General features: G+C 63.9%; 1 protein-coding gene across 1 annotated transcript; it reads right to left on the bottom strand.

Moving 5' to 3' along the window:
• Positions 1–132: 132 nt before the first annotated feature.
• KMT2D (lysine methyltransferase 2D) lies at positions 133–27,783 on the bottom strand. Its single transcript, XM_088180843.1, is given in 56 exon segments — positions 133–2,065; positions 2,177–2,285; positions 2,387–2,460; positions 2,855–3,140; positions 3,245–3,375; positions 3,487–3,623; positions 3,857–5,027; positions 5,381–5,517; positions 5,598–5,733; positions 5,839–5,987; positions 6,337–6,512; positions 6,608–6,689; positions 6,773–6,929; positions 7,015–7,179; positions 7,252–7,395; positions 7,477–10,536; positions 11,097–11,329; positions 11,466–11,532; positions 11,680–11,767; positions 11,861–11,984; positions 12,077–14,154; positions 14,341–14,489; positions 14,859–15,032; positions 15,195–16,874; positions 17,013–17,063; positions 17,142–17,215; positions 17,495–17,663; positions 17,665–17,740; positions 17,837–17,921; positions 18,209–18,382; positions 18,494–18,598; positions 18,925–18,999; positions 19,420–19,609; positions 19,688–19,812; positions 20,306–20,422; positions 20,510–20,653; positions 20,732–20,947; positions 21,055–21,096; positions 21,190–21,296; positions 21,387–21,551; positions 21,627–21,808; positions 22,020–22,124; positions 22,226–22,336; positions 22,656–22,769; positions 22,904–23,766; positions 23,860–23,994; positions 24,236–24,521; positions 24,792–25,335; positions 25,469–25,635; positions 25,716–25,830; positions 25,913–26,078; positions 26,191–26,356; positions 26,450–26,547; positions 26,628–26,878; positions 26,963–27,089; positions 27,161–27,783. Coding segments are annotated over 56 exon segments (16,239 nt in total). The 5' UTR covers positions 27,255–27,783; the 3' UTR covers positions 133–1,972.

The following is a 27,783-nucleotide window of genomic DNA, read 5'->3' as shown; positions in this document are numbered from 1 at the left end:
ACACCGGGCTGGGGGGACACGTGGGGACACCAACACCAGACCAGGACCGAGCTGTCCTCGATGGAACCCATTGTCACGGCTATCCCCTGCCCCCCGGACCCCCCGAGCTCCCCTAGGAGGGATCAGGCGGCCTCAGCTTCTCACGCGCTTTATTTAAAATAACATCCAGTGGTTCCGGTATTGGTAAAAACGGGATTTCTACACGCCCCGGCCTATGTACAGCTCTGAAAGTTAAATTTCTCGTATATTTTCTGTTAAAACTTTCTCATCCCCCCCCCACTCGCGCTTTTCCTCTGTTCTTTTTTTTATTTTATTTTTTTAAAACATTTTTACCTTAAACCTTTTTTTTTTTGTGGGTTTCTTTTTCGGTTTTTTTTTTTGTTTTTTTTTTTTTTTTTTTGTTTTGTTTTGTTTTTTTGCAGCTTTGACGAGTTTGCGGAAGCAGCTTTTCAAGATCGGCCCCGGCCCCCACTGCACCGGGGCGGGGAGGGGGCACCACCCCCGTCAGACCCCCCCCCCTATTCCAGGAGCAGGAGGGTCTCCCTCCCTCCCCAGCGCCGTGTTTGTGCGTTAAGAGATCCCGGCGCCCCCCGGGGTCCTCCCCCGGAGTGGGGAGGGGGCGGGCGGGGACCCCGGGGGGGCCGCAGCCGGCGCGGGGGGGGTGCCGGGGGTGTTAATGCCCACTCGCTGCTTCGCTCTCCGAGGCCGCCCCTGCCTGGCAGGAGGTTCCAGAGAGAGACCCCCCCCCCTCCCCACCCCCACCTCGGAGACTGGGTTTAAAAACCTCCCCGTTTTTTTTGCCCCTGCACCCCAAATCTCAGCCCAGCAGAGCACAAAGAGCCCCCCCCCCAGCCCCGTCTAGTATATACAATATAAGGTATAAATAGATAAATAACCTTCCCCTCCCAGTGCAGCCCCAGCTGGGAGGGCCAAGGGCGAGCGGGGAGGGGGCTCCACCCGGCCCCTCCAGCCGTGGAGGCCACGTGTGAGAAGGAGGGGTCCCCACCCAACCCCTCCAGCGCCCCACCAGAGCTGGGGGAGTGGGTCTGACCTCCCCCCTCGCCCCTCCCATCCCCACCTCACACCTTGGCACGTCACACAGCTGGGACCTCCTCCGGGAGGGGACGAGGAGGGGGTGTCCCCGTGCCCCCCCTTCAAGGCATCCTGACAAAGAGCCGCATCTGAGGAGGGGAGACACAGGGAAGCCGCATCCTCTGGAGCCCGAGGGAGAGAGAAAAGGGAAGGGGCAAGTTGGGATGGAGGGGGGCTCACATTTAAAAACAACAACAAATAAAAAGAAACAAATCTAACACTTAAAATGAGGTAGGTTTGGGTGCAGAAGCTCCTTGTGTCTGTCGGGGTCTTGGCTGCATCCCGCCGCCGCTCCGGGGTCTCGTCCACACGCACAAACAAAAAGAGATCAAAGGAACCGAGCGAGCTCTGGCCGCCACGCCGGCGGGGCAGAGCCCGGATTGTCGAGCTCAAGGAGTCTGTGTTACCTTGGTAATTAGCGAGCAAATATTATTAGTTTCTAAAAAAAAAACAAAAACAAAAACAAAAACAAAACCAACAACAACAAAAAAAAAGAAACCAAAAAAATAAAATAAAATAAAATTAAAATAAAATAAAATAATCGTTATATCCAGACCGGCTCCGCACAATCGCTCCGGCCACACTGGGCCCGGCGCTGCTCCCCCGTGGCTCCCCCATGAGGGAGGCAGGCAGGGGGTGGTGAAGGGGGCATTTCTGAGCCCCCCCACTCGTTTTTTTGTTTTTTTTCCTCGCAGGACGAAGCAAAGAAAACCCTGAGTTGCCAGTTCATCTGTCCGTCCGTCCCGCTCGGGCAGGGCCGGCAGCGCTGCAGCCGCTGCTCTCCCTCAGTGCCCGGCCGCCCCTGGCACCTCCTGCAGCCCTGGGGGGCTCGGCGAGGTCTCTGAGGCGGGGATGGCAGCCCCCAGCCCCTTTTTCCCAGTTAGTTCATCCACTTCCTGCAATTCCAAGCTCCACAGTGGCAGGGGATCTTGTGCTGATCGTCCTCGAAGTCAAACTGGTAGTCATAGGTGAGCTGAGAGGAAGAGAGGAGTCAGCCAAAGCACGGAACTCAGCCCTGCCACCTCCAGCCTCCCTCCCTGGGTCTCCCAGGACCCCCTGAGCACCCCCTCAGTCCCTCACTGACCTCCTCCCCCTTGGGGATACGCCGGCTGGAGATGATGATGATCTTGTCCTCCTTGTCGAAGGTCACGACTTCAGCCACACAGTTCGGGGCACACGAGTGGTTGATGTACCTGAGGGATAAGGGGAGGTCAGCACCAACTCGGAGGCAAGACAGATGGACGTCATGGCTCCCTCTGGGGACATCCCAGCACCCCAAAGCCCCCGTGCTCACCTGGCTGGGCCCCCCGTCAGCGTGGCGTCAATGACGTGCTCGTTGTTGATGCGGAACATGTAAATGCCACGGTTCTGCCCCGAAGGAGAAGAGGGGGTTGAGGGGTGCACTGAGGTCCCCATATTCCGCCCGAGTTGATGTCCACTACCCCACGTCCCACTGGAGACCCTCAAATCCCGTATGTCCCTCCACATCCCACCTGAGTCACTCTATGTCCCACCAGAGCTCTCAAAATCCCACCTGAGACCCTCCATGTCCCACCAGAACCCTCCATATCCCTCTCTAGTCCCTCCAAATCTTGCCTGAGTCCCTCAATATCCTGCCAGAGCCTCCAACATCCACCCAAGTCAACGCACATCCCACCTGAGGCCCCAACATCCCATCTGACTTCCCCCACGTCCTTCTCAAAGCCCCTCCATGTTCCACCAAAGCCCCAGTATGCCACCCAAGTCCCCAGCAGAGCCCCACCTGCTCCTCATAGATCTTCTCCCGCCTGTTGGCCACCTCGTTGCGGATGATGGTGCCGATGTACTCGATGACCATCGTGTGCTTCTCGATGTCCTTGGCTGCGTAGAGCCCCAGCCCCTGGATGCGGGACCGTGCCAGGTACACGTTGTTCTTCCACTCCGTCTTCAGGCGCCGGTATTGGGAGGACTTGGAGTGCACAAACTGCTTGCTGTAGGGCGTGTTGGTCTCGCCCGTGAACGTGCTCTGGTAGGCCTTGGACATGCTTGTGCTGTTCAGGGTGTGGGGCCTTCCAAGGGAGGGGGATGAGAGGGGTTAGAGCTGAGGGATCCCCAGGGATCCCAGCTCTCCTGGTGGTTCACAACTCGCCCCGTGAATTCCGGCTTAGCTTACCGCTTGTAGTGGGTGAGGATCTTGGGCTCGGAGCGGGCGCAGCCGGTGGGATTGATCATCAGGGGCAGCTCCATCAGAGGGTGGCGCCCATAGCGGAACAGGTAATTCTGGCAGCTCTCGACACCCGGCAGCTGCAGAGGGGGACACGGGAGGGCGGTGGGTCAAGAGCAGCAGAGGAGCCACCAGCAGCAGGGTGGACCCCCAATATGGAGGAGAGACCCCCATGCTCACTCCAGACCTACCGACTCAGCGATGCGCAGCACCGCGTGCACCGTGAGGCCGAAGAGCTCCTCGCCCTTCAGGTACTCAGGGAAGAGTCGCAGCATGTCGGCCTCCTTCCTCATCATCGCCACTGGCTCGATGATCCGGTTCCACACAGCTGCCAGGGGAAGGGAGAACCACAGAATTAATTAAGCTGGAAAAGACCTCCAAGATCATCGAGTCCAAATGACCAGTCACCACCTTGTCACCAGAGTAGAGCACTGAGTGCCACAGGTCGAAGATGGGGACCCAGTGGGGACCTCAAGCCACCTTCCGCCACCCCCCGGTGTATTCTGGTGTGGCTCAGCCACTGGGACAAAGGCTGCACACCAGCACCTCCCAACTCTTTACCTTGGGGCGAGGAGTCGGAGAACACAAGATCCTCCAGGCCCTGCTCGATGACCTGCACGACGAACTCGGGGCGCCCGTTGTTCTCACAGATGGTGCAGCGGTAGCAGCAGCGGCGGTTGTTGGTCCGCAGGCTCCAGTAGATGCGCGTGGCCTCGTAGCCCACGGGGTAGAGGGCCGTGACGCTGTGGAAATCGGCCATCTGGTGTGGCAGCAGCTGCCCGATGGCGTGGAAGACCAACCCGCCCACGCGGAACATGTGGAGCCGCTCCCCACGCTGGATGATGCTGGCGATCTGCTTCACCTCGTCCCGCTCGATGTAAACGCGGCGGAACACAGTGAAGCTGCTGAGCTCCTGCTCGCAGGGCCCCTTCAGCTTGTGCAGGGGACACAGCATGGTCTTGTCCTTGAAGAACATGCACTTGGCGCGGATGGCGCAGGCGAAGTGGTACACGCTGGGGCAGCGGATGCGGTTGCAGCTGTTGGTGGCACCGGTTTTCTGGCACAGGGAGCACTTGGTGAGCAGCCCGCGGTGCAGGGCCACCTCCACGTTGATCAGGGCCCCTCCCTGAGTCTCATACACTTCTGTGGACCACAGGGCACAGTTCAGGTGGACCCAGAGGTCGAGGTCAAGGTTGAGCAGGCGAGCCGGCCCGTCCGTGGCCCCGTCACCCTCCTCGTGACAGAAGCAGCACTTGCGCAGGTCTTGTGGCACCTTCTCGGGGCGCAGCGTGGTGCCCAGCTTGTCAATGAACTCGGCGATCTCCTTGTCGCCATCACGCTTGGCCCCCCCTTTCTGGATGGTGACGAGGAAGCGCAGCCGTTTCCAGCGCACCCCCTTCCACTTCTTCAGCCGTGGTCTCACTTCATCCCCGTCCTCTGGAGGCCGCGAGCGTGGCTTGAACCGGGGCGGCGAGTGGGCGGCCGTGGCCCCTTCCTCCTGGGGGGCTGGCGAGGGGGCTGGTGGCAGCGGTGACAACGGGGCTGGGGCTGCCTCGTGGGACGCCTCGGGGTCAGGGACCCTGGTGGGCTCAGCGGGGCTGGATGGGGAGGGAACGGAGGGAGACAGAGGGGGCGAGGGCTCCTGGGGCAGGACAGAGAGCTGCCGCACGTCCAGGTTGGAGACGTTGTTGACATAGCAGTGGTGAAGGGTCTTCTCAGGAGCAGGGCTGTCCTGTGGGGTGGAGAGGAGGGCACAGGTCAGAGCGTTGTAGGGATGGAGACTCCCAACCTCCCTGTGCATTGCGGGAAGCGTCCTTGGCCCCACAGGGACCCATCAGCATCCCACGTGCCCCCCAACCCTGCAAAGACCTCCTGGATTCCTTCCTAGGAGATCCAGCACCTGCCCATGGGGAGACCTGGCCCTCAGGAAAGTCCCTGCAATCATGGGGTGCCCTACAGCGACCACCCTGTATCTCTACCAAAGAGTCCCTGCTCCTGTACCCCCCCACAGCCATGGCCCTATGGGTATCCCAGTACCCCCCTCCCAGTCTCCCAGCCCCACAGGGAGCCCTGCATGCCACTGACCTGTCTGAGCAGCGTCAGAAGGTCCAGCTCGCCCTTGAGGCTGTACCCTGGCAGCACCGCATCGAACTGCTTCAGCCACTCAGAGCTGCTGTCCGGCACCTTCCCAGCCAACACCTTCTCCTTCCCTCCGAGCATTCCTGGGACAGGGATGGAAAGTCCGTCATGGGGGTCCCAGCTTGGGAACACCGGGGGACATGGGGACAAGCTGAACACTCACCAGCCACATCAGTCTCCACCCTCTTGGCCTCAACCACAGCTGCTCGCACAGGGCCATCGGGGAACAACACCTCGTAGGAGCTGGGGATCTTCATGCTCAGCAACTCGGCCATGGCCACCATCACCCCGTTGAGGTTCTAGGTGAGAGAAAGGCAGGATGGGTCCAGGGTGCCACAGGTGCCACTGTGTTGGGTCACTGCTGGGACCCCAAGGGTCTTGAGTACCCCCGTTCCCTCTCTCACCTTGGCAGCTGCTGCAGACACTGTTAGCATGACGGAGACCTCGCTGCTCTTGCCCTTCTCCCATGGGGTTCCAGGGCCTGCTGCCCCCACCTTCCCTGGTGGAGCCCCAAAGGGCTCTGCAACCTCATAGGGTTTTGTGTCGGGGAACACTGGTGTGGGGAAAGTGGGGTCAGAGCCAGGGCCAGACCTGTGCAGATCCAGCCCTACCAACAGCCACCCATGAGCCCACCCAGCTGCCCCAGCTCCCTGCAGAGAACCCACCACCCTGCAAATCCCTTTCCCTCACATCTCACACCCCCCAATGACCCTTCCCCTGGCTCCCTTAAACCCCTCCTAGAACAGGAACCCCGTCCTGGCCCATCTGTATCTCTTCATACCTAACACACATGCTCCAGACCCCCTCCCTGTGCTGCACATCCACAGACTCCCTCCTGCCCAGTCCATATGGACCACAGATCACTCCTGCCCTGATCCACACACCCCTGCAGCCCATCTCACCTGGGATACTGGCCCGGGGGATGATGGGGATGATGGGGGACAGCACACGCTCCTCCAGCTCTGGCTTGGCCTCGCTGAGAAGTGGGAAACGGAGCAGTTCCTCGCCCAGGACACTCTCAGGGGATGAAGCAGGGACGATGCTGTCGGGGGAGTCGCTCTCATCGTCACTCTCCATCCTGTGGAGATGAACGTGTCAGAGGCCACAGGGCCTGGTGTCACCCATGGAGGGGCTGATGTCACTTGTGGGGTGTCACCACAGAGGGGGTCTCACCTGACGTCCTCGGTCTGGTTGTGTGGAGGGGTGGGCAGTGCTGCCAGCAGGTCCAGGCTCTTCACCTCCACAGCTGGTGCATCTGCAGAGAAAAGATGGGTGTCATGGGGGGAGTGATAGGTGGCAGCAGGGATTCTGTGCCACCCCTGTGCCATCCAGGCTCACCTTTCTGCCCATGGGGCTCACGGGCTGGGTCAGCATCCTTGGGCTGCTCCCCCAGCTCTTCAGGGGCCGTGACACCATTCACCATCTTCTGCTGCACGGAGGGAGGGGGTGTAGGGGGCAGCGAGGAGGGTGGTGTAGGCGGGTTGCTGAGGTTGTTCTGGGGGGAGATGGTGGGGTGAGAACAGCAGGATGATCCAGGAGCCCCGGACAAGGGGGACACCAAGGAACAACCCCCTTCTCACCTTGGTGAGCAGCTGGGAGTAGTAGTCAGGGACGCTGTCGAGCACAGCACTGCCGAAGGCGCCCCGCAGCTGGCTCTTGCCATTGATAGGGCTGCTGCCGAAGGGTGCGAAGAGGCTGAAGTTGGCCATGATGGTCGGCTCCGTTAGTGGCAGCAGCGACAGCTCCTGGGGACAGAGTGGTGAGGGAGGGACAGGGGCAAAGGGAGCCCCCTGCCACACCCCGGCCTGCAGCCATACCTGCTTCAGCTGTTTCATGAGGGCCTCACCAGGACGCAGCCCCTCATCCTTCCGCAGCTTCTTGCGGGACGCTGGGATCCGCTCGTTGCCTTTCTGCACCCGCTTAGGCTTGGTGGGTGCTGGCTTCCTGGCAATGGAGGGGTCCTGAGGAGGTACAAGGGGGCGTGAGCTGTGCCAGCGCAGCCCATCACCCATCGCACCCCCAGCCCAGCCTCTCCTGCTCACCTCCCGGCCCAGCAGCAGTGACTGCGGCCGTGGCTCTGTCCCAGTGCTCCGGTTCTCCATGTGCCCATTGAGCTCGCCTGGGCTCTGCGCTGACAGCTGCACGTTCTTGGCCCGCAGTAGCTTCTGCAGCAGCAGGTGCCCAGCCTCGGAGCGCCCACCTGGGGCCAGCAGGCTGTTGGCTTGGCTGTCCCCAGGGTCCCCATTGGCCTCTGGTTTTGCTGTCTCGTCTCCATCCACCTCACACTGTGCCACTGCTGCCGCCTCTTCCTTCGGCTCCTGCTTCACCAAGACCTGGGGGGCTTCGCCTGCTGCAGGGGCCCCCTCTGGCACAGCCCCATTGATGTGGGTCTCACCAGGCTCAGCTGGGTCCACCCCAGGTGCATCGGGGTCCCAGGGGCCGTGTGCTGGGTCAGGGAGGGCACCGCTTGGCGTGGGAGTCAGCCCCGGCTCCGTGGGTGCAGCAGGGCTGGGGGCCAAGGCTGTGACTCCCGGTGACGACTTCTTTGGCTCTTGGGGGCTCTGCTCAGGGCTGGCCAGGTGCTGGGGGGCACAGCCCAGGGGTGAGGGGGCTGGTGGCGTGGGGAGGCGGATGAGACCAGGCTGGGGGCCACGGGCAGCCAGAGCTGCCTGAACCAGCTCAGCCAGGGGCTGCTGGGGGGGCTGCCCTGGCAGCACCCGCCCCGGCTCGGTGGCAGAGCTGGTCTGTGCCTCTGCCGGGGCACCTGGTCGGGGCTGGAAAAGGGACCCCATGGGACGAGGGGGCTGGCGGGTCCCAGGCAAGCTGTAGTCCGGGGCCTGCCCGGGGAAGGGGCCAGGGGTCCGTAGTGCCTGGTTCTGCTGCAGCAGGCTCTGCTGGTGCCGCTGCACCAGGAGGGCCTGGAGCTGCTGCTGCTGCTGCGGTGTCAGATGCCGCAGCTGTGGGTTCTTGGCCAGGACACCCTGGAGCTGTGCCCGGATCTGGCCCATCACCGGCCCTGGTACCTGCCCCAGGAGACCCGGTGGGAGAGCGGCCGTGCCCGATGCTGGCCCGACTTTGTGCTGAACGGGGCTCTGGAGCCGCAGGGGCTGTGGCTGCCCTGGCAGGGTCCCTGCCACCCCCTTGCCTGGCTGCTCTGGGGGCCGTGGTGCTGGCACCATGGCCTGTGCTGGGCCTGCCCCACAGCCCAGTGGTTGTTCTGCCACCCCGGCCGTGTCCCCATGCTGCTGGGAAAGCTCAGGATGGACAGCCCCAGGGCTCTGCAGCGGCGGGGCGAGGAGGGAACCTGCCTGCCCGGGGGCTGCCCGCAAGACAGCCGGCTGTGGGGAGGTCAAGAGGAGCTGTTGGCCCTGCCCCAGCTCAGCCTGGTGCTTGGGGGCCGGGGGCTCCGGGCCCCCCAGCCCTGGGGGGTTGAGGGCTCCCTGCTGCTCCCCGTGCAGCTGCCCCCCGCTCTCGCCGCCCTCAGCGTGCAGGGCGCTGCCGTCCATCCCCGTGGGCTGGTCCTTGGCAGCCAGGACCGCCGGGGCCGGCTGCATTCCCTGACTCAGGTGCAGCACAGAGGGGGCCTGGCCCCCCACCCCATGCTGCGGAAAGTGCTGGATCGAGGGCTGCCCCTGGCCCAGCCCCAGGAGACCTGGCTGGGCAGCCGCTGAGTTCTGCTGCTGCTGCTGCTGCTGCGGGGCCAACAGTGCCCGAGACTGCCCCAGCTGCTGGGATAGCACGAGCCGGTGGCTCAGCATCCCCGGTGTCTGTGGTGTCAACTGGGGTGAGCCCAGCACCCGCTGCTGGTGGGGGGTCAGGACGACCTGGCGCTGGGGCTGGGGGTGGCCCAGCACAGGCTGGTGCTGCAGCCCTGGTGCGTGGCCCAGCACGCCTGGCTGCTGCTGGGGTGAGAGCTGCTGCACTAGGAGGCTCTGCTGGTTGCCCAACAGTCCCGGTTGCTTCGGCACCATGGGCTGAGACCCTGTGCCGGGCTGTGGGGCTGGGGGCTGCTGCTGCTGCTGCCCCAGCACGGCTGTTGGCTGCACTGGGGCCTGGCCCAGCACACCTGGCTGCTGTATGGATGCCTGGCCCATCATGCCTGGCTGCTGCAGCGATGTCTGGGCCAGCACACCTGCCTGTTGCATTGAAGCTTGTCCCATCACGCCTGGCTGCTGCATGGATGTCTGTGCCATGATGCTCTGTGGCTGCATCGAGCTCTGTCCTATCACACCCGGCTGTTGCATGGACGCCTGACCCATCACACCCTGTTGCTGCATCGACGTCTGTCCCATCACACCTGGCTGCTGCATGGACGCCTGTGCCATCACACCTGGCTGCTGCAGCGATGCCTGTCCCATCACACCTGGCTGCTGCATGGAGGTTTGACTCATCACGCCCTGTTGCTGCATCGATGCTTGTGCCATGACACCTGATTGCTGCAATGCCGTCTGTCCCATCACACCTGATTGCTGCATGGCTGCCTGTCCCATCACACCTGGTTGCTGCATTGATGTTTGTCCCATCACGCCCTGCTGCTGCATGGCTGCCTGTCCCATCACACCTGGCTGCTGCAGCGACACCTGTCCCATCACACCTGGCTGTTGCATTGACGTCTGTCCCATCACACCTGGCTGCTGCTGCAGTGACACCTGTCCCAGCATGTTCTGCTGCTGCAGTTTCTGTGCCAGCTGCATCCTCTGGAGCTGCCGCTCCTGCATCAGGCGGCTGTCGGTGGCCAGCCCCCGCAGCGCGGGGTTCCCGCTGAAGAAGGCGCCAGAGGAGCCAGGTCCTGGGGCGTTCCCCACGGGCTGCTGCCCCATGAAGGACAGGCCCTGCTGCACGGCCATGGACACACCACCCTGGGGCAGGCGCAGCCCCCCAGGCTGCCCTGGCTGCTGCCCGAGGCCCTGCGCTCCCACCAGGGCTCCCCCAGGCTGCTGCACGCCGTGAGCCGACAGGAGCTGTCCTGGGAGCTTGGACATGAGGCGGGGGCTCTGCGAGGGGCTCAGGGCCATCACGGCTGAGGCCTGGTGCTGGTGCTGCTGCTGCTTGTTGCGGTACTCAGCCATGAGATTGGTGTGCTCCTTCTGCTGTTTCCGCACCTGACGGGGACGGCGGGGTGTCAGTGCCAGGAATAGCAGGGTTTTAGTGCCAGGGGCAGGGGGACAACACAGCCTTAGCACTGGGGATGGTGGGGCATCAGCACCGGGAATGGCACAGCTTTAGTGCCCAGGACAGGGGACCATTAGCATCAGGAATGGCACAATAACAGTGTTAGAAATGGCACACCACCACCACTGGAAATGGCATGGCTTTACTGCCAGGGACAGTAAGGCATCAGCACTAGGAATGACACAGGACAAATGCTGGGGACAGTGGGCATCAGAGCTGTGAACAGCAGGGCATTAGTGCCGGGAACGGCAGAGCATTAGTGCCAGGAACATCAGGGAATTAATACCAGGACTGGCACAGCATTAGTGCTAGGGACAGCAGGGCAGTAGAGCCAGAAATGGCACATTTACTCTGAGGACATCATGTCTGCACTGGGGATGGCACAGTGTTAAAATGGGGAATATCGAGGCTAACGCTGGGAACAGTGAAGCATTAGCACTGGGGCCATCACGTTTGCACCAGGGATGACCACCCACATGCAGAGTCCTACCTGGTCCAGCTGCTTCTGGATCTTGCTCTGCTGCTCCGTCACCAGCTTCAGCTTCTCGGCATCAGCCTCGGGGAACTCCCGCCCGGCTTTCTTGGCCGTGCGCTGCTTGGCACACAGCGCCTTGCGGGACTTGCGGTGCGCCCCGATCTGCTCCTCCAGCACCTTCAGCTGCATCTGCAGCAGCTGCTGCGTGTGGAACAGCCACTCCTCGTACTGCCGCTGGTCAGCCTCGTCTGTGGGATGGGGAGAGGGCTCAGATCAGTGGGGACCCCGGGTAAGGAGAGACCCCGGGTGAGTGGGGACGGCAGCCTCCAGCGTCTGGGTGAACCCTGTCCCACACCAGCCCGACCCCGCTGTGTCAGTACTCACTGATGACGCCCTGTGCAAAGGTGGGTGGGTTGGGGCGAGCCTGGGTCGGGTCTGTGCCGCTCCGCTCCTGGCAGAAAGGGCAGCGTTCAGGACACATGCCGTGGGTTTCTGTCCTCTCCCCACAGTCCCCACCCCCTCAGGGAGCCAGAAAAATACCAGTTCTGGCTTGGTAGCCCTAAGAGACCCCTGTAGGCTCTCTGGACACTCCACTCACCTGCCCGCTCCCTGCCAATAAGTGGTTCTGCATCTCAGAGACAGCTGGGCCCCCAGAGAGCCGCTGGGCCAGCAGGGAAACCTGTTGCCTTTGGGGGACACAGACAGAGATGGGGTGTGAGCCAGAGCCAAAGCAACCTGCCTGCCCCACCCTGTGCCCCCCAGACCCTCATGCCTGTTACCTGTTCATGCCTGGGGCCACCCCGATGCTGCCCTGAGCCATCACCTTCTTGATGCCCTTCAGTGCCACCATCTTGGCCTTGGCAATGGGGTCCATGATGTCCTCGGCCGCAAACTTGTCCAGGTCTGCTGGGACAGAGACCACAGCATGTTCAGCCCTAGGCCCCCCACTCAAAAGGGCTCCGTGCTCCCCCAAAACAACCACCCACAGCCCCTACCTGTGTCCGGGAAGAAGCTGTTGGCCAACTGCTGCTGCATGACGAGCTGGGGGGGCTTCAGGCCCAGGGTGGGGGGCTGTACCCCGGCCATTGGCTTCTGCACCAGCACCTGCTGCTGGCTCTGCTGCGGCTGCCCCAGGGCCACCTGCACCCCGTGGGGGGATGACAGCACGTGGGGCTGCCCAGAGCCCATGCCCATGTGGGGGGCCAGAGCTGGGCCCTGCTGGGGTGCGTTGAGCCGGGGGGGCTGTGGTGGCAGCAGAGGTGGCCGGGCCACCAGCCCCAGCTGGAGGGGTGTCTGTGGGGTGCCCAGACGGGGTGGCTGCCCCTCGGGAGGCTGCCCAGATGCCCCTGTGTGCAGCATGGGGTGCCCTGGGGCTGGGAGGTGGGGGGTGCCACGGGGCAAGTGGGCTGACATCTGCTGCTTCTTCTGCAGCTCCTTCTTCTCGTGCTCCAGGAGGTCCTCGATGAGCAGCGGCAGCTCGCTGGCCACCAACGAGCTCTCCATCTTGTCCAAGTCATCTGCTGGCGAGTGCCGGGCACTGCCCAGCCCCAAGGCTCCGCTGTCCAGCTCAAACTTATCCAGCAAGGGGTTGCTCTGGCCACCCAGCTGGGCAGTTGGCAGCCCACGGCCAGCGCTGGTGTAGGGGTCTTTCTCCAGCACAGGGACGCCAGTGTGGCCACTGCTGGGAAACTGAGTTAGGCTGAGGCGAGTGGGGCCGGTGCTGGAGCTCAGGAGGGTCTGGCCAGGTTTGACGCTCAGGCCCAGGGAGGCAGAGATTTTATCTGTGCCCTGCAGTGCTTCTGACTTGACTGGCACTGGGAGGCGCTCGGGACCAGCAGTGGTGAACTGGCAGGGTGAGGTCTTCAGGCAGCCGTCCTCCAGCTTGGGCTTGACATCAGTGGGCAGCGAGCCGGCCTTTGCCTCCACACCCTGTGCCTTGAAAGCCGGGTCGGGGGCCAGCACAGTGCCCGTGGGGCAGGCAGAGAGTCCCAAGCCCATCCCAGACACCAGTCCTTCCTTGGGCACCTCCTGATCCTCCACAGATGGGGTCGCATCTTTGCTGTCCCCAGGGTCAGGGAGCTTCAAGGTGGGTGCTGGTGGTTCTGTCTTGAGCTGGGCCTCACGCTCAGCCTTCTCGTTGGCCGACTCGACCAGGCGCAGGTGCTCATTGAAGATGTCCTTCTTGTCACCCGTGTCCAGCTCGGGGTCAGTGTAGGCCAGCAGGTCGAACTCATCACCATTCAGCAGGTCATCAAGGTGGGGGTCTGCTGTCTCCAGGCTGTCCAAATTGTCCAAGTCATCGTCCCCTTTGGCCACATCTGGATCCAGGCTAAGGTTGGCCAAATCATCATCATCTTCCAAGTCCTTGTGAGAGCCGAAGTCATCATCCAAATCAGGCTCCACGGGCACCTCGCAGGGCAGCCGCCCCCCCTCCAGGCTCAGGTGGCTCTTCCCTGGGGCCGGCACAGGGTCTGGAGCGGAGCCATCCTTGGGACCCTCCGGGCGGAGGGTGGCACCAGAAGACAATGGGCGTGGGGGGATGTGCTGCTGCAGCTCCAGGGCGGGGGCTGCCAGCGGCGGGGCCGCCTTGGCGTGGGGCTGCTGGTGGCTGTTGCCCATCTCGGCTCCCTGGGGGGATGCAGGTGGCAGCGGTGCTGGAACCTTCTGAGATGGCAGCGCCTGCATGGGCATGACGGGGGTGCACAGGGCCTGGGGGGTGCCTTCCTCCCCGGGCAGGAAGAAGCGAGGCCGGGGTGCCTGGGGGGCAAAGGGAGACCCCACGACACCCCCAGGTCCCTTCTGCACGTTGTGTCGCAGCTCGATGAAGGGAGCGCCCAGGGCAGCTGGTGAGGGGGGCACGGCCTCGGCAGGGGTGGGCAGGCGGGTGCCCAGGCTGCCCATGGGGGTCCCAGTGGCCGGGGGGGCGAAGCGGGAGGTGACAGGGAGCCGCAGGGCCGCCACGGCCGCTTGTTGCTGCTGCTGCTGCCAGAGGTGTTGCTGCTGCTGCTGCTGCGGGGATGGTGATGGGAAGACCCCACGAGGGTAGAAGGCCTGGGGGGGCCCCACCGCCGCCCTGGAAGACACCGTGGTGTTGGCACCAGCTCGGTACAGCTGTCCCATTCCCCTCAGACTGCACCAAGCACCCACAAACCCACAGCCGTCCCCTCCCTCAAGCTGGGGATACATGTGCTCCCAGGGTGACATCTGCTGGGTCCCACCCGTGCATGCTGAGCCCATCACCCTGTCAGGGGGCACCCACCGCCCGCTGATGTCCAGCATGGCTGGCGTGGCCGCCGGTGGGGGCCGGGAGAGCCGCTCGTCCTGTGCGAACGCTGCCTGCACCATGACAGAGCCAGGCAGCTTTCCAGCACCGGCTGCTGTGGCCAGAGTCCCGAGGAGAGCCTTGTCCTGGAGGAAGGAAGGAAAACAAGAGTCAGTCACCCATCAGCTGCATCCCTCCCGTGCACACTGCCCCTCCATCAGCCACATTCCCCCCCGTGTATGCCACGTCCCTCCATCAGCCACATCCCCCCCATCACACCGTGCCCCTCCATCAGCCACATCCCCCCATCACACCGTGCCCCTCCATCAGCCACATCCCCCCCATCACACCGTGCCCCTCCATCAGCCACATTCCCCCCCGTCACACGGTGCCCCTCCATCAGCCACATCCCCCCCATCACACCGTGCCCCTCCATCAGCCACATCCCCCCCATCACACCGTGCCCCTCCATCAGCCACACCCCCCCCGTGCATGCTGTGTCCCAGCTCTCCCACCTGTGCCGGTTGGTACGCAGCCATGCCCCGGCTCAGCTCGAAGCTCTGCCCGCCGGCCTCAGGGACCCAGCCAGCTGGTGAGGAGGAGGCGGCAGCAGCCGCGCTCTCCTTCTCCTGACGAAGGCTGTTCCGCTGGATCTGCTGGCGGATGAGCAGCTCCCGGAGCCGCTGGCGCTGAGAAGAATGCAATGTTAGAACCGAGAATGGTAACAGGACCAAAAACAGCAAAACAAACCACGGATGGAGTGGCCATCAATGCCTCCACAGTCCCAGTTTTTCCCTTTCATTCTCTCCCAAACCCGAATGGATACAGCTAGATCCCAGGAGAGGCCTCACCTGCCGCTGCTTCTCCAGCTCTGACTGGCTCATGGTGCCCAGAGCCCCATCCTGGCCACCGGGCAGCTCCGCCAGGTCCCGGTTTGGGGGTGCCGAGAGCCCCGCAGCCACCTCCTCCCTCTTGTCAGCCGTCAGTCCCAGTGCAGTGCGGGGCAGGAAGGCTCCAGAAGGGTCCTGCTGCTGCGGGGGGACCGGGGGCTGCGGTGGCAGCACCGATGGGGGCCGCAGGGGCGAGAGGCTGTAGGAGTCATGGGCAGCAGTGCCAGGGCCCAGTGGGCTGCTGGCCTGGTGGAAGCTGGGGGACGAGGCGTAGGCCGAGCTCTGGGGTTTCCCAGAGCCGTAATGGCTGTTGATCCCATGGGGCTGGTGGGACGGGGAGCCCTTGAGCGGCTCCGAGACGGCCGGGGGGAAGGTGAAGCGCATGGGGGGCTGGCTCCCTGGGAACACGCTGGCACCGGGCGAGCGGGCAAAGGGCGGCTGTGGCCCGGCCGCTGCCTTGGCATGGGGGTCACCTGCCGGGGTGCCCCCAAAACCTCCACCAGCCGCACCCACTGACTTGAAGCCCGGCTCCGGCATCTGTGGACGGGGGGGCTTGTGCAGGGGGGTGAAGGGGTCCCGGGATTGTGGCCGGGAGGGCGGCTGGGAGTAGGGATCTGGAGATTGGAAGCGAGGGGTGACAGGGGACTGGCAGAAGGCTTCGTTGGAGAGAGGGCGGGGTGTTAGAGGAGACTGGGAGCTGGATTGGGACTGGGGGCTGGCAGGGACACGGGAGAACGGCTCAGAGGGCAGGGAGCGAGGCGGGAGGGCGCAGCAGGCCTCGGGGGGCTGCAGCCGGGGCGTCAGCGGGGGCTGCGAGTAGGGGTCCAGGTAGGGTGACTGACGGTAGAGATCAGGGTGGCCAGGGGGCGAGGGGGCCAGGGGATGGGGGTCGGGGGGCCGGTGCCCCAGCCCCGGGCTCTGCGGCTCTACCTGAGAGACCCGTGGGGTCATGGGGGCTTTGAAGACGTCGGCCGCCTTCAGCTCCGCAGCCGAGAGGTGGGGGCCACCAGGGGAGTCCCCGTAGCCCATGGCAGAAGTGTAGCCGGGCGAGCAGACCCCCAGGCTCCCCCCATCCTCCTTCTTCACCTCCAGACCCTTCTTCTGCTCCCCGAAAGGCAAGGGAGAGAGCAGGGCCTCAGGGGGCCGCGCCCCAGGACTCCCTGGCACCGAGAGGTTGTCCAAGGAGGGGCACCGGGGCTTCAGGAAGGGGTCAGGGGTGCCAGGTTGGTGCCGGGGGGTGCCAGGTGGGGTGGGGTGGAAGTCGGGGGGAGCACGGGGGGCTGTGAGGGGCTGGGGCTGGCTAGGGAAAGGCTGGAAGGCAGCACCCGACGTGGGGCTCTGGCCCAGGGGCGAGGGGAAGCGAGGCTCCAGCGTGTAGGCGGAGGCCGCGCCGTAGGGATCGTGCGAAGGCACTTGGGCAGGGGACTGGGGCGGGAGCTTGAGGAAGAGCTCGCTGGGAGACTCCGGTCCCCCTCCAGCACCAGCTGGGGGCTTCAGGAAGCCCTCGCCGGTGGCAGGGGGGCTGCTGATGTAGACGGGCTGTGCCCCTGACGGCACCGGGATCCGCAGGTGCAGCGAGGGCCTCTCAGGCTTGCGCAGTCCCTCCCCTTTGGTCTGCTTGTTGATCTGGCTCTCGGCCTGCTGCAGAGAGAGCCAGGCTGTCAGCGCTGTGGGAGCCCTGCTGCCCTCTCCATGGGTTGGGCACGGGCTGGGGGTGGGCACACCATGTCCCCCAGGGCTGGGCCGGGGCCACCGGGCACCTCCCCGCGCCTCACGTACCTTCTGCACCTTGTTGATGCGATGAGCCGCTCGGTTATCTTTGGCCTTTTGCTAACAAAGACACGAAGCCAGCTGACTTGCAGCCCCCGGCGCCCCGGCCCCCCACCCCAATGATCTCCCAGCACTCACCAAATACGGGGCTTTGTCCGTGGCAGGGACTTTCCTCCAGAGCTTCATGATCTGTTTGCAGCGGCTCGACCAGTCTGGGAGTCCAGTACGAGCAGATGAAAAGGAGAAAAGCAACATTAACCCGGACCTGACAAGCCCACTCATATTCTTGGTGGGTTACTGTCTCCCCCTCATGTGATGGGACAGCCCTGCGCCCAGGAGATGGAGCTGAGACGCCCCCAGCCCACTGCAGACAACACTCCAGTGCCAGAATACTGGATCTCCCCTTGAGAAAGCGACCAGGGAAGTCACACTCCACCCATACCCACAACCCTTACTCCAATGGGGCAGCTGCAGCTCCCCCAGAGCCCTACCTGGATAATCCTGCTTGAGGTTGGGGAAGTTCATGTTGGCATAGAGGACGGGGGAGATGGTGGAGAGCTCACCCAGCTCCTCGTCCTTCTCCCAGCGCTGCAAACTGCGCTGGTTGTAGGACAGCCCGTCACCCTCACCCTCCGTCGTGGGCGTTGTGGGGGTCGAGGGGGGTGGTGGCGGCAGAGCTGCTGGCCCAGGGGCTCTCGGGCTCGCAATGGTCTGGGCTGAAGAAGCCACTCCGCTCCCTGAGTGAAGTGTCACAGGTTGTGAGGGAAGAGTGCGTCCCACCCACCCTACAGTTCAATCCCTCTGAAGAGGCACCCTCCAGCTCCTCGAAGTACCTGTTATCAAGGAATGGGGACTGGCAGACCCCCGAGTACGAGTCCAAGGAGACGGATCCGGAGAGTGAGCCCAGGGAAACACTTCCTGCGAGGGAAAGGAGAGGGGCTGCAGGAAAAGCAAAGCTGGGGCACCTGCCCTGGGGGTCCAAACAATCCCCAGATGGCACAACCCCCAAACTGCTTCTCACGTTCACCCCTGGAGCAACAGGGAATACCCAGAAGCCTGGGCTCTCAGATACCACAGGCACCACTGCTTTCCAAGCAGGTCAACCCCATGAGTTTGGCTTTCCTGGGGCTGGCAACGAGCCCTGCCCCTTCACCACACTCTCCAGAGACCTCCTGGATGGCAGGGGCTCTGTCAGTTCCACCCACCTTGCCCCGAGAGCTGGAGGTCTCCTTGCAGGAACGGCCGCTGTGCTCGGCTGGGGTCCTGCCCGGCCTCCATCCCCGCGGCCACACAGTTGAGGGGCTGCTCCCCGCGCTCCGCCGAGCCCAGTACATCCTTGAAGAGCTGCTGCACGTCTTTGCTCTCCATCTTGGGCAGCTCTGCGGGGGCAAAAGCAGGAGCTGGGTGTGATGGGAAGTGGAGAAACCTCGGGGTCATGATCCTGGGACCTCTGTCACTTCAGCAGAAGCAGGGACGCAGGATGGTCTCACCTTCCGTGGGGATCTTGTCGAGGTCGGAGCTTAGCGCTCCCTCGCCCGGTGTCGCTGGTTTTTCAGTGTCTCCACGGTCTGGGGAATCCTTCGGTTCATCAGCCCCTGTGAGGAAGAATCAGGAAGTGCCCTCAGCCCGCTGGGGCCCCTCCGGCTCAGGGCTGGGGACCCCCACGGGGCAGCCCCCATCACCCAACAAGGGACAGGAGTCATCTGGTCCTCCAGCGACACCAGGCCACGCGGGGGCGCTCTTGGCGCCACTCTATGGTCACCGGCACCATGTGACTGACAGGGGTATAGGGAACCATAGAGCTCAGCCCTGCCTAGAGCGGATCCCTCAACCATAGAGTTCCATCTCGATAGCTGTGGGCGCCCTGTGCCCTGTGGAGGACTCGGGTGTTGGGGGTCACAGAGGGGTCCCCGTGCCTCACCCAGGTCCTCGGCCTTCGCGTCGTCCTTGCCGTCATCATCGGGAGCGGCGGCGCTGCCGTCAGTGCTGTCATCCCCTGCAGGGTACCCCAGGATTCAGCAAGCAGGGTCAGGGCCCCTTGACCCCCAGCATCGTCCTACACCCCTCAATGGCAATGGCAGCCCCCCGCAGTCCTTGGCATTCTCCAACGAGCCTCAGTGTCCACAGTAGCTGCTCACAATGAGGGTCCCCCCACAACCCCAGCGACCTCCAATATCCCCCCAAAACCCCCAATCCCAGGGACCCTCAGCCAATAACTCCTCAGCCATCCCCATCCTGGGGACCCCAAGAACTTCCAACAACCACAGAACCCCCAGCAACCCCAGGGATCCCCCAGTCAAGTCCAAGGACCTCCAACCATGGTAGGGACCCACAACGACCCCCCAGTAACCCTCACAACCCCCTCCTGGTCAGCAGCCACGGTTTGGGTTACAGACCCGCTTCTGGTCACACTCACCCCGGGGATGGGTGGGGGTCTCCCTCCTCTCCAAAGTGCCCCCCTGCAGTGCCCCAGCGAGGTTGGGGTCCCCCTTGGGCCTTGGGGCACCCTGGCCCAAGGAGGGGCGGGCAGCCCCGTCCCCCACCCCGCCTGCTGCCAGCAGCGCCTTCCGGCTCAGGTCCATCAGTGCCTTCCCAAAAAACGCTTCCTGGAATAGGAGGCTTCTGTCAGCATCAGGGAGTCCCCCCCATCCATCCCCCCATCCAGCTCCCCCAGTCCATCCCACCTGCAGGTACGGAGGGAACATGTCCTCCAACTTGCTCTTCTTCCGCCCCCGGCGCTTTTTCTTCTCGTCCCCCTCTCCTGAGCCTGGATCCAGGCCAGCCTCGGCTGGAACATCACCTGGAGCCCCTGCAACAGCCCCCCGGGAATGAACAGCCACCCCCTTAAAAAGGGTCTGGGGCTGTTCCTGTGCCACTGGCACAGCACTGCGGGGTGCAACCTGAGCACCCCTCCACATCCCTGGGGGTGAGAACGGAATGGGAAATGAAGAAAAAGAACGGTGCTGAGAAGGAAAAAGGAAAAAGGAGGGAAGGAAGGACTCCAGGAAGGAAAAGGGGAAAAGGGGAAAAGAAAGGGGAAGAGGGGAAGAGGGGAAGAGGGGAAGAGGGGAAGAGGGGAAGAGGGGAAGAGGGGAAGAGGGGAAGAGGGGAAGAGGGGAAGAGGGGAAGAGGGGAAGAGGGGAAGAGGGGAAGAGGGGAAGAGGGGAAGAGGGGAAGAGGGGAAGAGGGGAAGAGGGGAAGAGGGGAAGAGGGGAAGAGGGGAAGAGGGGAAGAGGGGAAGAGGGGAAGAGGGGAAGAGGGGAAGAGGGGAAGAGGGGAAGAGGGGAGCCACTGGGCCCTACCATCCTCAGGGTGTCCCTCGGTGCTCAGCCCCTCACGCCCCACATCTGGCAGCACTGCTGAGACCTTTTTGAGCCTCGTGTGGGATTTGCGCTGCCGCACCATGAACCCGCCAATGCCTGCGGGACAGAAGGAGGGAGTATCACAATGGGGCCTGGGGGATCACAGAAGAGTCTGGAAGGGTTCAGGGCCTGCGGGACACTCACCAGGTCGGTATGGTTTGCGCTTCCTCTTCTTGCACTCCTCAGGGTCTTCCAGCCCCTTCCCTGAGTCCCCATCAGCTCCAACGTCGCGGTCGGGGCTGGCCGGAGCCTCGAGCTTGATCTCACACTCCATGTGCTCCACACCCACTGCCAGGGGGCTGCACGTTAGTGGGGTCCCCTGACACTCCCACACTGCGACCCCCCAGCTCTCCCACCAACACCCACCCTCAGCTTTGAGCAGCTCATCGGTGTCCAGGTCACCGTCCTTCTTGTCCTCAGGGCCCAGGGGGTCACCCCCCTCCAGCCCCCCATCCCCGTTGAGGGCGCCCGGGCGGCCCTTGCGCTGCCGCCGCTTGTGCAGGGGTGACAGGGTCAGGTTGCGCAGCACGGCCATCCCCGTCTCCGTCAGCCACACGCCCTCAAAGCGGAAATACTGGGGCTCTGAGGGGACAAATACCAGCGTTGGGGACAAATGCCAGCACTGGGTGTGTGGCCAGAAGAGGGCACACCCCAGGAATCCCACAGCCTTGGCATGGCCCTGCACATACCTGGATCCTTGGCTTTGATCATCTCTGCAGAAGGTGCAGGCACTGTGGCAAGAAAGCAGTGGGGCAGGTGAGTCCCCACACCACTCAAATGCCCTCCAGATCCCCCCAGAGTTCCCCCCTGCCTCGTGAGCTCACCAGGTTTGACCACGTAGGGCTGGCAGGCGCTGCAGTCGAAGCCTTCATCCGCAGCCTGCTCCACCTCCTCCTCAGTGAAGAGGCTGTCGCACGCGGCGTGCAGCCACCTGCGGGCAGCGGGGGGGACTTATCACACACCACAGCCCCCCCGGAGGACCCCAGATTTGAGCCCCTCAAGCCCAGGGCACGGTGCTCACCGATCGCAGTGCCGGCACTGGATGAGCAGGTCGTCCTCCACGTACTTCTCGCGGCAGAAGGGGCAGACCACGAGGCTGGCGCAGGGCGCGCAGTGCGTGTAGTTGTTCTGCCACTCGCAGTGGAAGCCGGGGGATGCAGCCCCGCACTGCACACAGCACACGCACCTGCAGAGGGGGGGCCCGAGGGGTCAGCGCCAGCACCGAGCTCCCCCCGTGGCTCCCGGTGTGTCCCCCACGCACCACTTGCACTTCCAGCCGCCCTTGGGCACGGTCTGCAGCGGCGGGTCCAGGCAGTAGGTGTGGTAGCTGATGTCGCAGTCGTCGCAGAGCAGCAGGCGCGAGGGGTCGGAAGCTTTGCCGCACACCTCGCACACGATGCACTCCACGCAGCGCCAGCCCTTCAGCAGCATCACTTTGGTGATCTGGGGACATGGGAGGGCAGCCACGTGAGCCCTGGGCATGGCCACGAGGGTCCCAGTCTTGGTGTGGCTGTGGGGGATACCCCAGGGCATGGCACGGATACACCAGAGCACAACTCAACATACAGACGTGCCTGGCACGACCTCGTGTGTGTCCCTGGGGGGCACAGCACCGTGCTGGGGTGAGGCCAGGGGTCCTGGGCCCTCTCCTCACCTTGCTGTTGACACAGTAGGGGTGATAGCACTGGGAGCACTGGGAGCAGGCAAGGAGGTGCCCCTCGGCCCCACGCCCGAAGCTGCCGCACACCACGCACATGTCCTGGTGGGGAGAGGTCATGAGTGAGGAGACAGTGGCTGGCAGAGGGGAGACAGAGTCTGTGCCACCCTGTCCGTCTGTCCGTCCTACCATACCCTGCTTACCTGCATGAGCACAAACTTGTCAGTGTTGGAGAAGAGGACAACCGTGTTCTGCATTGTGTCATCATCATCCTCGTCATCCTCCTTGCTGGGCGAACTCTCCACATCAGCGAGCTGAGGACAGAGCAGGAGGCTCAGCACTGAGGAAAGCCTCTCTGTGCAGTCTGGGGGACACCAGGAAGACGCAGGGGCAGCAGAACCCCTCCCCAGGGGGAAGCTCTGTACCTGCCCCATGCTTTTGTGGTGGTGCCCCAGGCTCAGCAAAGGCCCAGGCAGTTTCACCTCCCATGAGATCCCGATCCACCTCAAACTAAAGGTTCTTAAGTCTTTCCAAGAGAGGGATGATGGGAAAGGGGATGGGAGAGACTCTCAGCTCACAGCCTAACAGCTCAAGGATTCCCTGGACCCCACTTCTGCCCCAGCCCAGCCTTACTGCCAAGGTGTCAACAGACGAGGTGGTCGACTTCAGACGCGCACGGCCCCGGCCTCGGCCCCCATGGGACCCACCTCGGGGTCGTCTCCGCCCAGGGAAGCTGCTGCTGCGACCCTGTGGCCAAGGGGAGAGGGGAGTTACAGCACTGGGGGGCCCAGTGGGACCTCCGTGCCAGGGAGCCCAGGGAGGGGACGTGGCACCAGGGACGTGAGGGGTGCCCACAAAATCATGGTAAGTGGGGTCTGTACCTGCTTGACACGGGAGCGCCCTGGAGAGCTGCGGCGCCGGCTCTTGTCCCCGTCACCCTTGGCTGCTGGCTCGAAGAGCAGAGAGTCATCAGTCTCAGCACCCAGTGGCAGTGACCCAGCGTCCTCCTTCTGCAGGCTAGCATCAGCCGAGGCCGGGCCCAGCTCAGGGGACAGCGACCCCCCACCCTCAGGATCTGGGGACCCCAGCAGTGGCTCCGAGCCGGGGAAGCTGCTGCTCGTGTCCCCCTGGCTCAGGTTGGAGATCTCGTTGAGGATGTCGGGCCGTGGGCGCAGCGCGGGGGGCTCGGGGCACCCCTCGTCCCCCTGCCCCAGCAGCTTCTCGCCAGTAGTGCACACCTCCATGGGGGTCTCAGGGCCCAGCTCCTCCGCTTCCAGGAGCAGGGGTGACCCCGAAGGGGAACCCTTGACCTCAGGGTCCCCCCCAGCCCGGCCTTCTTCCAGAGCATCCTCCTCACTGAGTGGCGGGGAGCTTCCACTGGTGCCTTCCCTCTCCAGCCTTGGCGCCTCTTCTTCCTCCTCTTCCTCCTCTTCAGGCAGGCCTGGGAAGGGCCCCAGCTCAGGGGCTGGGCTGCCATGGGGAGCATCTCCAGGGGGGCTGGCTGGGGTCTCCCCCTCACCACCAGCCATCTCCATCTCCTCATCCTCAGGTGGCTCAGCAGGGGCCAGGGTGACAGCAGGGGAGCCCAGGGGTGGTGGTGGAGAGCCAGGGGGGTCGGTGTCCATGGCGGTGCCAGGGCTGCCAGGGGGCTCAGGCAAGGCTGGGGTGGGGGGCTCGAGCACCTCGTCCTCCTTAGCATCAGGGGAGGGGGCTGGGGTCCGTGCAGGTGAGATGGCACGGAGAGCTAGGGGTAGAGAGGGGAGAAAAGTGATATTACTGCCCGTCCCAGAGACGCCCACCCACCCCAATCCCAACTCTAGTGTTTCCACAGACCCACCTGGGGGAGCTGAGGGTGGAGGTGTCATCTCAGGGGGCAGCGAGGGCTCTGGCTCCAGCTCCATCTCCTCCTCGGGCAGCACCTCTGGAGCCAGGGCTGGCGCTTCCTCTGCCACTATCACCTCAGGGAGGAGACCTGGAGGATGGGGATGGGGTGAGGGAGTTCCCTCTACTCCCCTGTGCCACCCAGTCTGGGACTGAGAGGCATGGCCCCTCCCCCAGCTCCCCACGTACCCCAACACAGGGCACAGCACATGAAAATAAGGAGGAAAATGGGGATCAGGCAAAGCCAGTGCTAGGAAACGTGGGGTGCAGGACCCCCACACTCACTGGAGAAAACAGGAGGGGAAAGAGGACAGCAAAAGATCCCAAATTACCTGGTGGTTTCAGGTCCTCCTCGGGGTGCAGCTCACTGGGGACCAGCTCTTCAGGGGGTAACTCAACAAGGGGAGGCTCTTCAGGGCTCAGCTTCTCGGGGGGCAGTGCTTCAGGAGGAGCTTCCTTGGGGAGCAGCTCGACAGGGGGTGGTTCACTGGGGGGCAGCTCCTCGAGGGGAAGCTCCTTGGGGGGCAGCTCCTCAAGGGGTGCCTTACTGAGGGGCAGCTCCTCAAGGGGCAACTCCTCAAGGGGTGCCTTGCTGAGGGGCAGCTCCTCAAGGGGCGCCTTGCTGAGGGGCAGCTCCTCAAGGGGCAGCTCCTCAAGGGGTGCCTTGCTGAGGGGCAGCTCCTCAAGGGGCAGCTCGTCAAGGGGTGCCCTGCTGAGGGGCAGCTCCCCAAGGGGTGCCCTGCTGAGGGGCAGCTCCCCAAGGGGCGACCTGCTGAGGGGCAGCTCCTCAAGGGGTGGCTCACTGACGGGTGGCTCATCGAGGGGAGGTTTGGGAGGTGACCGATTGGGGGGCAGCTCGTCAGGGGGTGATTTATCAATGGGCAATACTTCGGGGGGTAGCTCATGGGGGGGTGACTTTTCAAATGCTGGTTTCTCAGGGGGCAGCTCAGCAAGGGGAGGGACATCGAGGGGCAGCTCATTGTGGGGTGGTTCACTGGGGGGTAACTCCTCGGGGGAGGGTCTGTCAGGGGGCAGCTCAGCAAGGGATGGTATCTCGAGGGGCAGCTCCTCAGAGGGAGGCTCCTCGGGGGGCAGCATGAGAGCAAGGGGCTCCTCAGGGGGCTGCACATCAGGAGGCTGAATGTCAGAGGGCTGCATGTCAGGGAGCGGCTGATCGAGGGGCAGTTCATCAGAGGGCAGCTCTTCAGGGGGTCCCTCACTGCTGGGCACCTCCACAGAGGCCAGCTCGCCAAGAGGAGACTCAGCACTGCCTGGGGGAGCCTCCTTGGGGTCTGGGGGTGCCTCTTTGGCGTCTGGGGGTGCCTCGTTGAGGTCCACAAGGGGCTGTGTCTCCTCGTCACCTCCCACGGGCTCCAGCTCAGGTGGGGGTACGGGCACATCCGTCAGCTCACTGGGGGCAGGGGACTCTGACCTGGCATGGGGGAAAACCTGGGTGAGGGGGCAGCACTCAGGTCACCGTGTCCCCAAGGCTGTGGGACACATCCCTCACCCACAAAGGGCCTGACCCTCCCTCCCTCCACACCAGCACCCCCATCCCCACTCACATCTGGGTGGGCAGGTCAGGCCGTGGTGAGTGTTCCGGGGCCGTGGGGACATCGGCCGTGGCACGGCGCTGCTGGCAGTCCCCGCACACCATAGACCCCTGGGACCAACGGCAGCTGGAGTCAAGCCCCACGGGGTGCCGGCCACAGTCTGAGCAGACCCAGCAGTTCTGGGGGGAAGCAGAGATGTGTCAAGGGGTGCACTGGAGGGGGCAGGCACCCTGTACTCCCGAGTGAGAGCAGGACGTACCTTGCACTTCCAGGAGCCGGTGGGGAGGCCCTGGGTGGCTGGCTCCATGCAGGAGGTGTGGTAGCCCTTGTCACACGCCTCGCACACCAGCATCGCCGAGTCCTGGCCGCGCTGCCTGTGGGGCACAGGGGCAAGTGAGGGCTGGCACCCCTCCGTGGGTACATATCCCACTCTCCACCGTGGGGCTGGAGGCTCACCTGCAGGTTTGGCACACTTTGCACTCGGGGCACTGCCAGCCCGAGCGCTTGCGAGGCGTCAGAGAGATGTCCAGGCAGGTCCCGTGGAAGTGCTGCCCGCAGCTGGTGCAGAACACCAGGTCCCGCAGGTCACCCGGCCCTTTGCACACCGAGCACCGTGCGTCCTCTGTCAGCCACGAGAGGAGAGGGTCAGAGCCGCCAACTTATGGGGTTCTACCAAGCCAAGACCCTTCACTAGGGTCCCAGCACCCAGGGGTGGTGTCCCCAGCCCCACGCACCCATGTCCACAGCCTCAGCCACGTGCTCGGGGCAGAGCAGCCGCAAGGTCTTCATGGACTGGAAGCAGCCGCTGGCGGCGGCACAGGGGAAGTGGTAGAGGCGGGAGCAGCCGGCGGCCGCCCGGCACGGGATGGTGGCCCCCGCCCGCCCGCAGCGTTCACATTTCTGAGGGCAGAGGAGTCCGAGGGGTCAGCGCTGCTGCAGGGCAGCCAAACGGAGCCCCTGCCATCCCTCCCGGACCCCTCGGCATCCGCTCACCTGTGAGATCCCTGAGAAAACAGCTCTGGCCACACCGGCCACCTCCGGCTCTGCACCAGCCGCCCAGGCCGCACACCAGTGGTGCACCCAGCAGTGCCCTGTGGGGAGGGGGCGTCAGGGACAGCTTGGGGACACCCAGATGGCAAGATGGGGACCCCTGTGCTGTGACCACACTCACCTGTCGGCTCGAAGAGCTGCGCTGGGGTCACCCCCTCGGAGAAGCCAATCTGTGACAGGCTGTCACCCACCAGCTCTGGCTCTGGGGGGAGCTGGCTGGGCCCTGGGGGAGGCTGGCCGGGCCCATCAGGGGGCTCGTGGCCCACCAGCCGCTCGGGCCAGTCGGGCACTGGCTCGAAGCGCTGCAGCTCCCGCTGCCCGTGTAGGCTCCAGTCCCCACAGTTGCAGAGGGCACAGCGGCGGCCCAACGGGCTAGGAAAGGGCAACAGCGGATGTCAGAGATATTTAGGACCCCCCCAATAGCTCCACGCCACCCCTGAGTCCTCCCACCCTCACCTGCCAGCCTCAGGAGGTCCCTCCATGCCCGTGCTCTCCGGCTCTGGCCCTGCAGAGGCTCCTTCGGGGGGTTTCAGGGGGTCCCCCTCGGCGCTGCCCATCTCCTCCGAGGCCATCACCCCATCGGCTGTAGGGAGAACGGGTGTCACCATCACAGGGGAAACAGGGACAGGTCCCCAAATTCCTGCCCTGGCTCACCTGGCGTGGCTGCATCCTTCTCCTCGCTGGGCACCTTCTGTTCGTCCATCCTGCCTCCGGCGTTCCTGGGGGGCCACAGCTGTAGGGGGGACATCCATAAGCACCAGGGATGATGACACCTTCCCCAGCACCGTTGCAGCCCCCCATGAGCCTCTACCCAAGGGACAGGGCAGCATCTTCCTGTCGCTCTCCCCCAAGGCAATTTGTAGGCTCTGGGATTGGGAATATCCCCCAAGGAGCAGGGGGTGGCTTCCTGCTGCTGGGGGGTCCAGGAGACCCCCTGGCCTCACCCATACCCCCCTGCTCTCCTAGGTCCTCTCCAAATCCAGGCAGTGACACCCAAACATATCTGGGGCAACCAAACCCCCAAGTGACCTCGATTAAATCGTTGGGGAAGAGGGATCAGTGACTCCAGGTCTACCACACACCAGCACCCCAGGGAGTCACCAAGACCCCTGAGGAGCCCTCGGGACCCCCTCAGGAGCACACCCAGTGTTCACAGCGAAGCTGAGATCCCCCCAGTGCCTCCCACGTGGGGGATCTTTGGGGAGAATTTAGGATTCAGCAGAAAACGGGGTCCCCACCACCAACACCTGCTTGTGCCTCTACTTCCTCAGGCGCAG

The sequence above is a fragment of the Sturnus vulgaris genome, chromosome 30 (assembly GCF_052056855.1).
Source record: "Sturnus vulgaris isolate bStuVul1 chromosome 30, bStuVul1.hap1, whole genome shotgun sequence".
NCBI classification, from domain to species: Eukaryota; Metazoa; Chordata; class Aves; order Passeriformes; family Sturnidae; genus Sturnus; species Sturnus vulgaris.
Note: the sequence above shows the minus strand (reverse complement) of the source record. Positions and strands in the feature narration are given on the sequence as shown.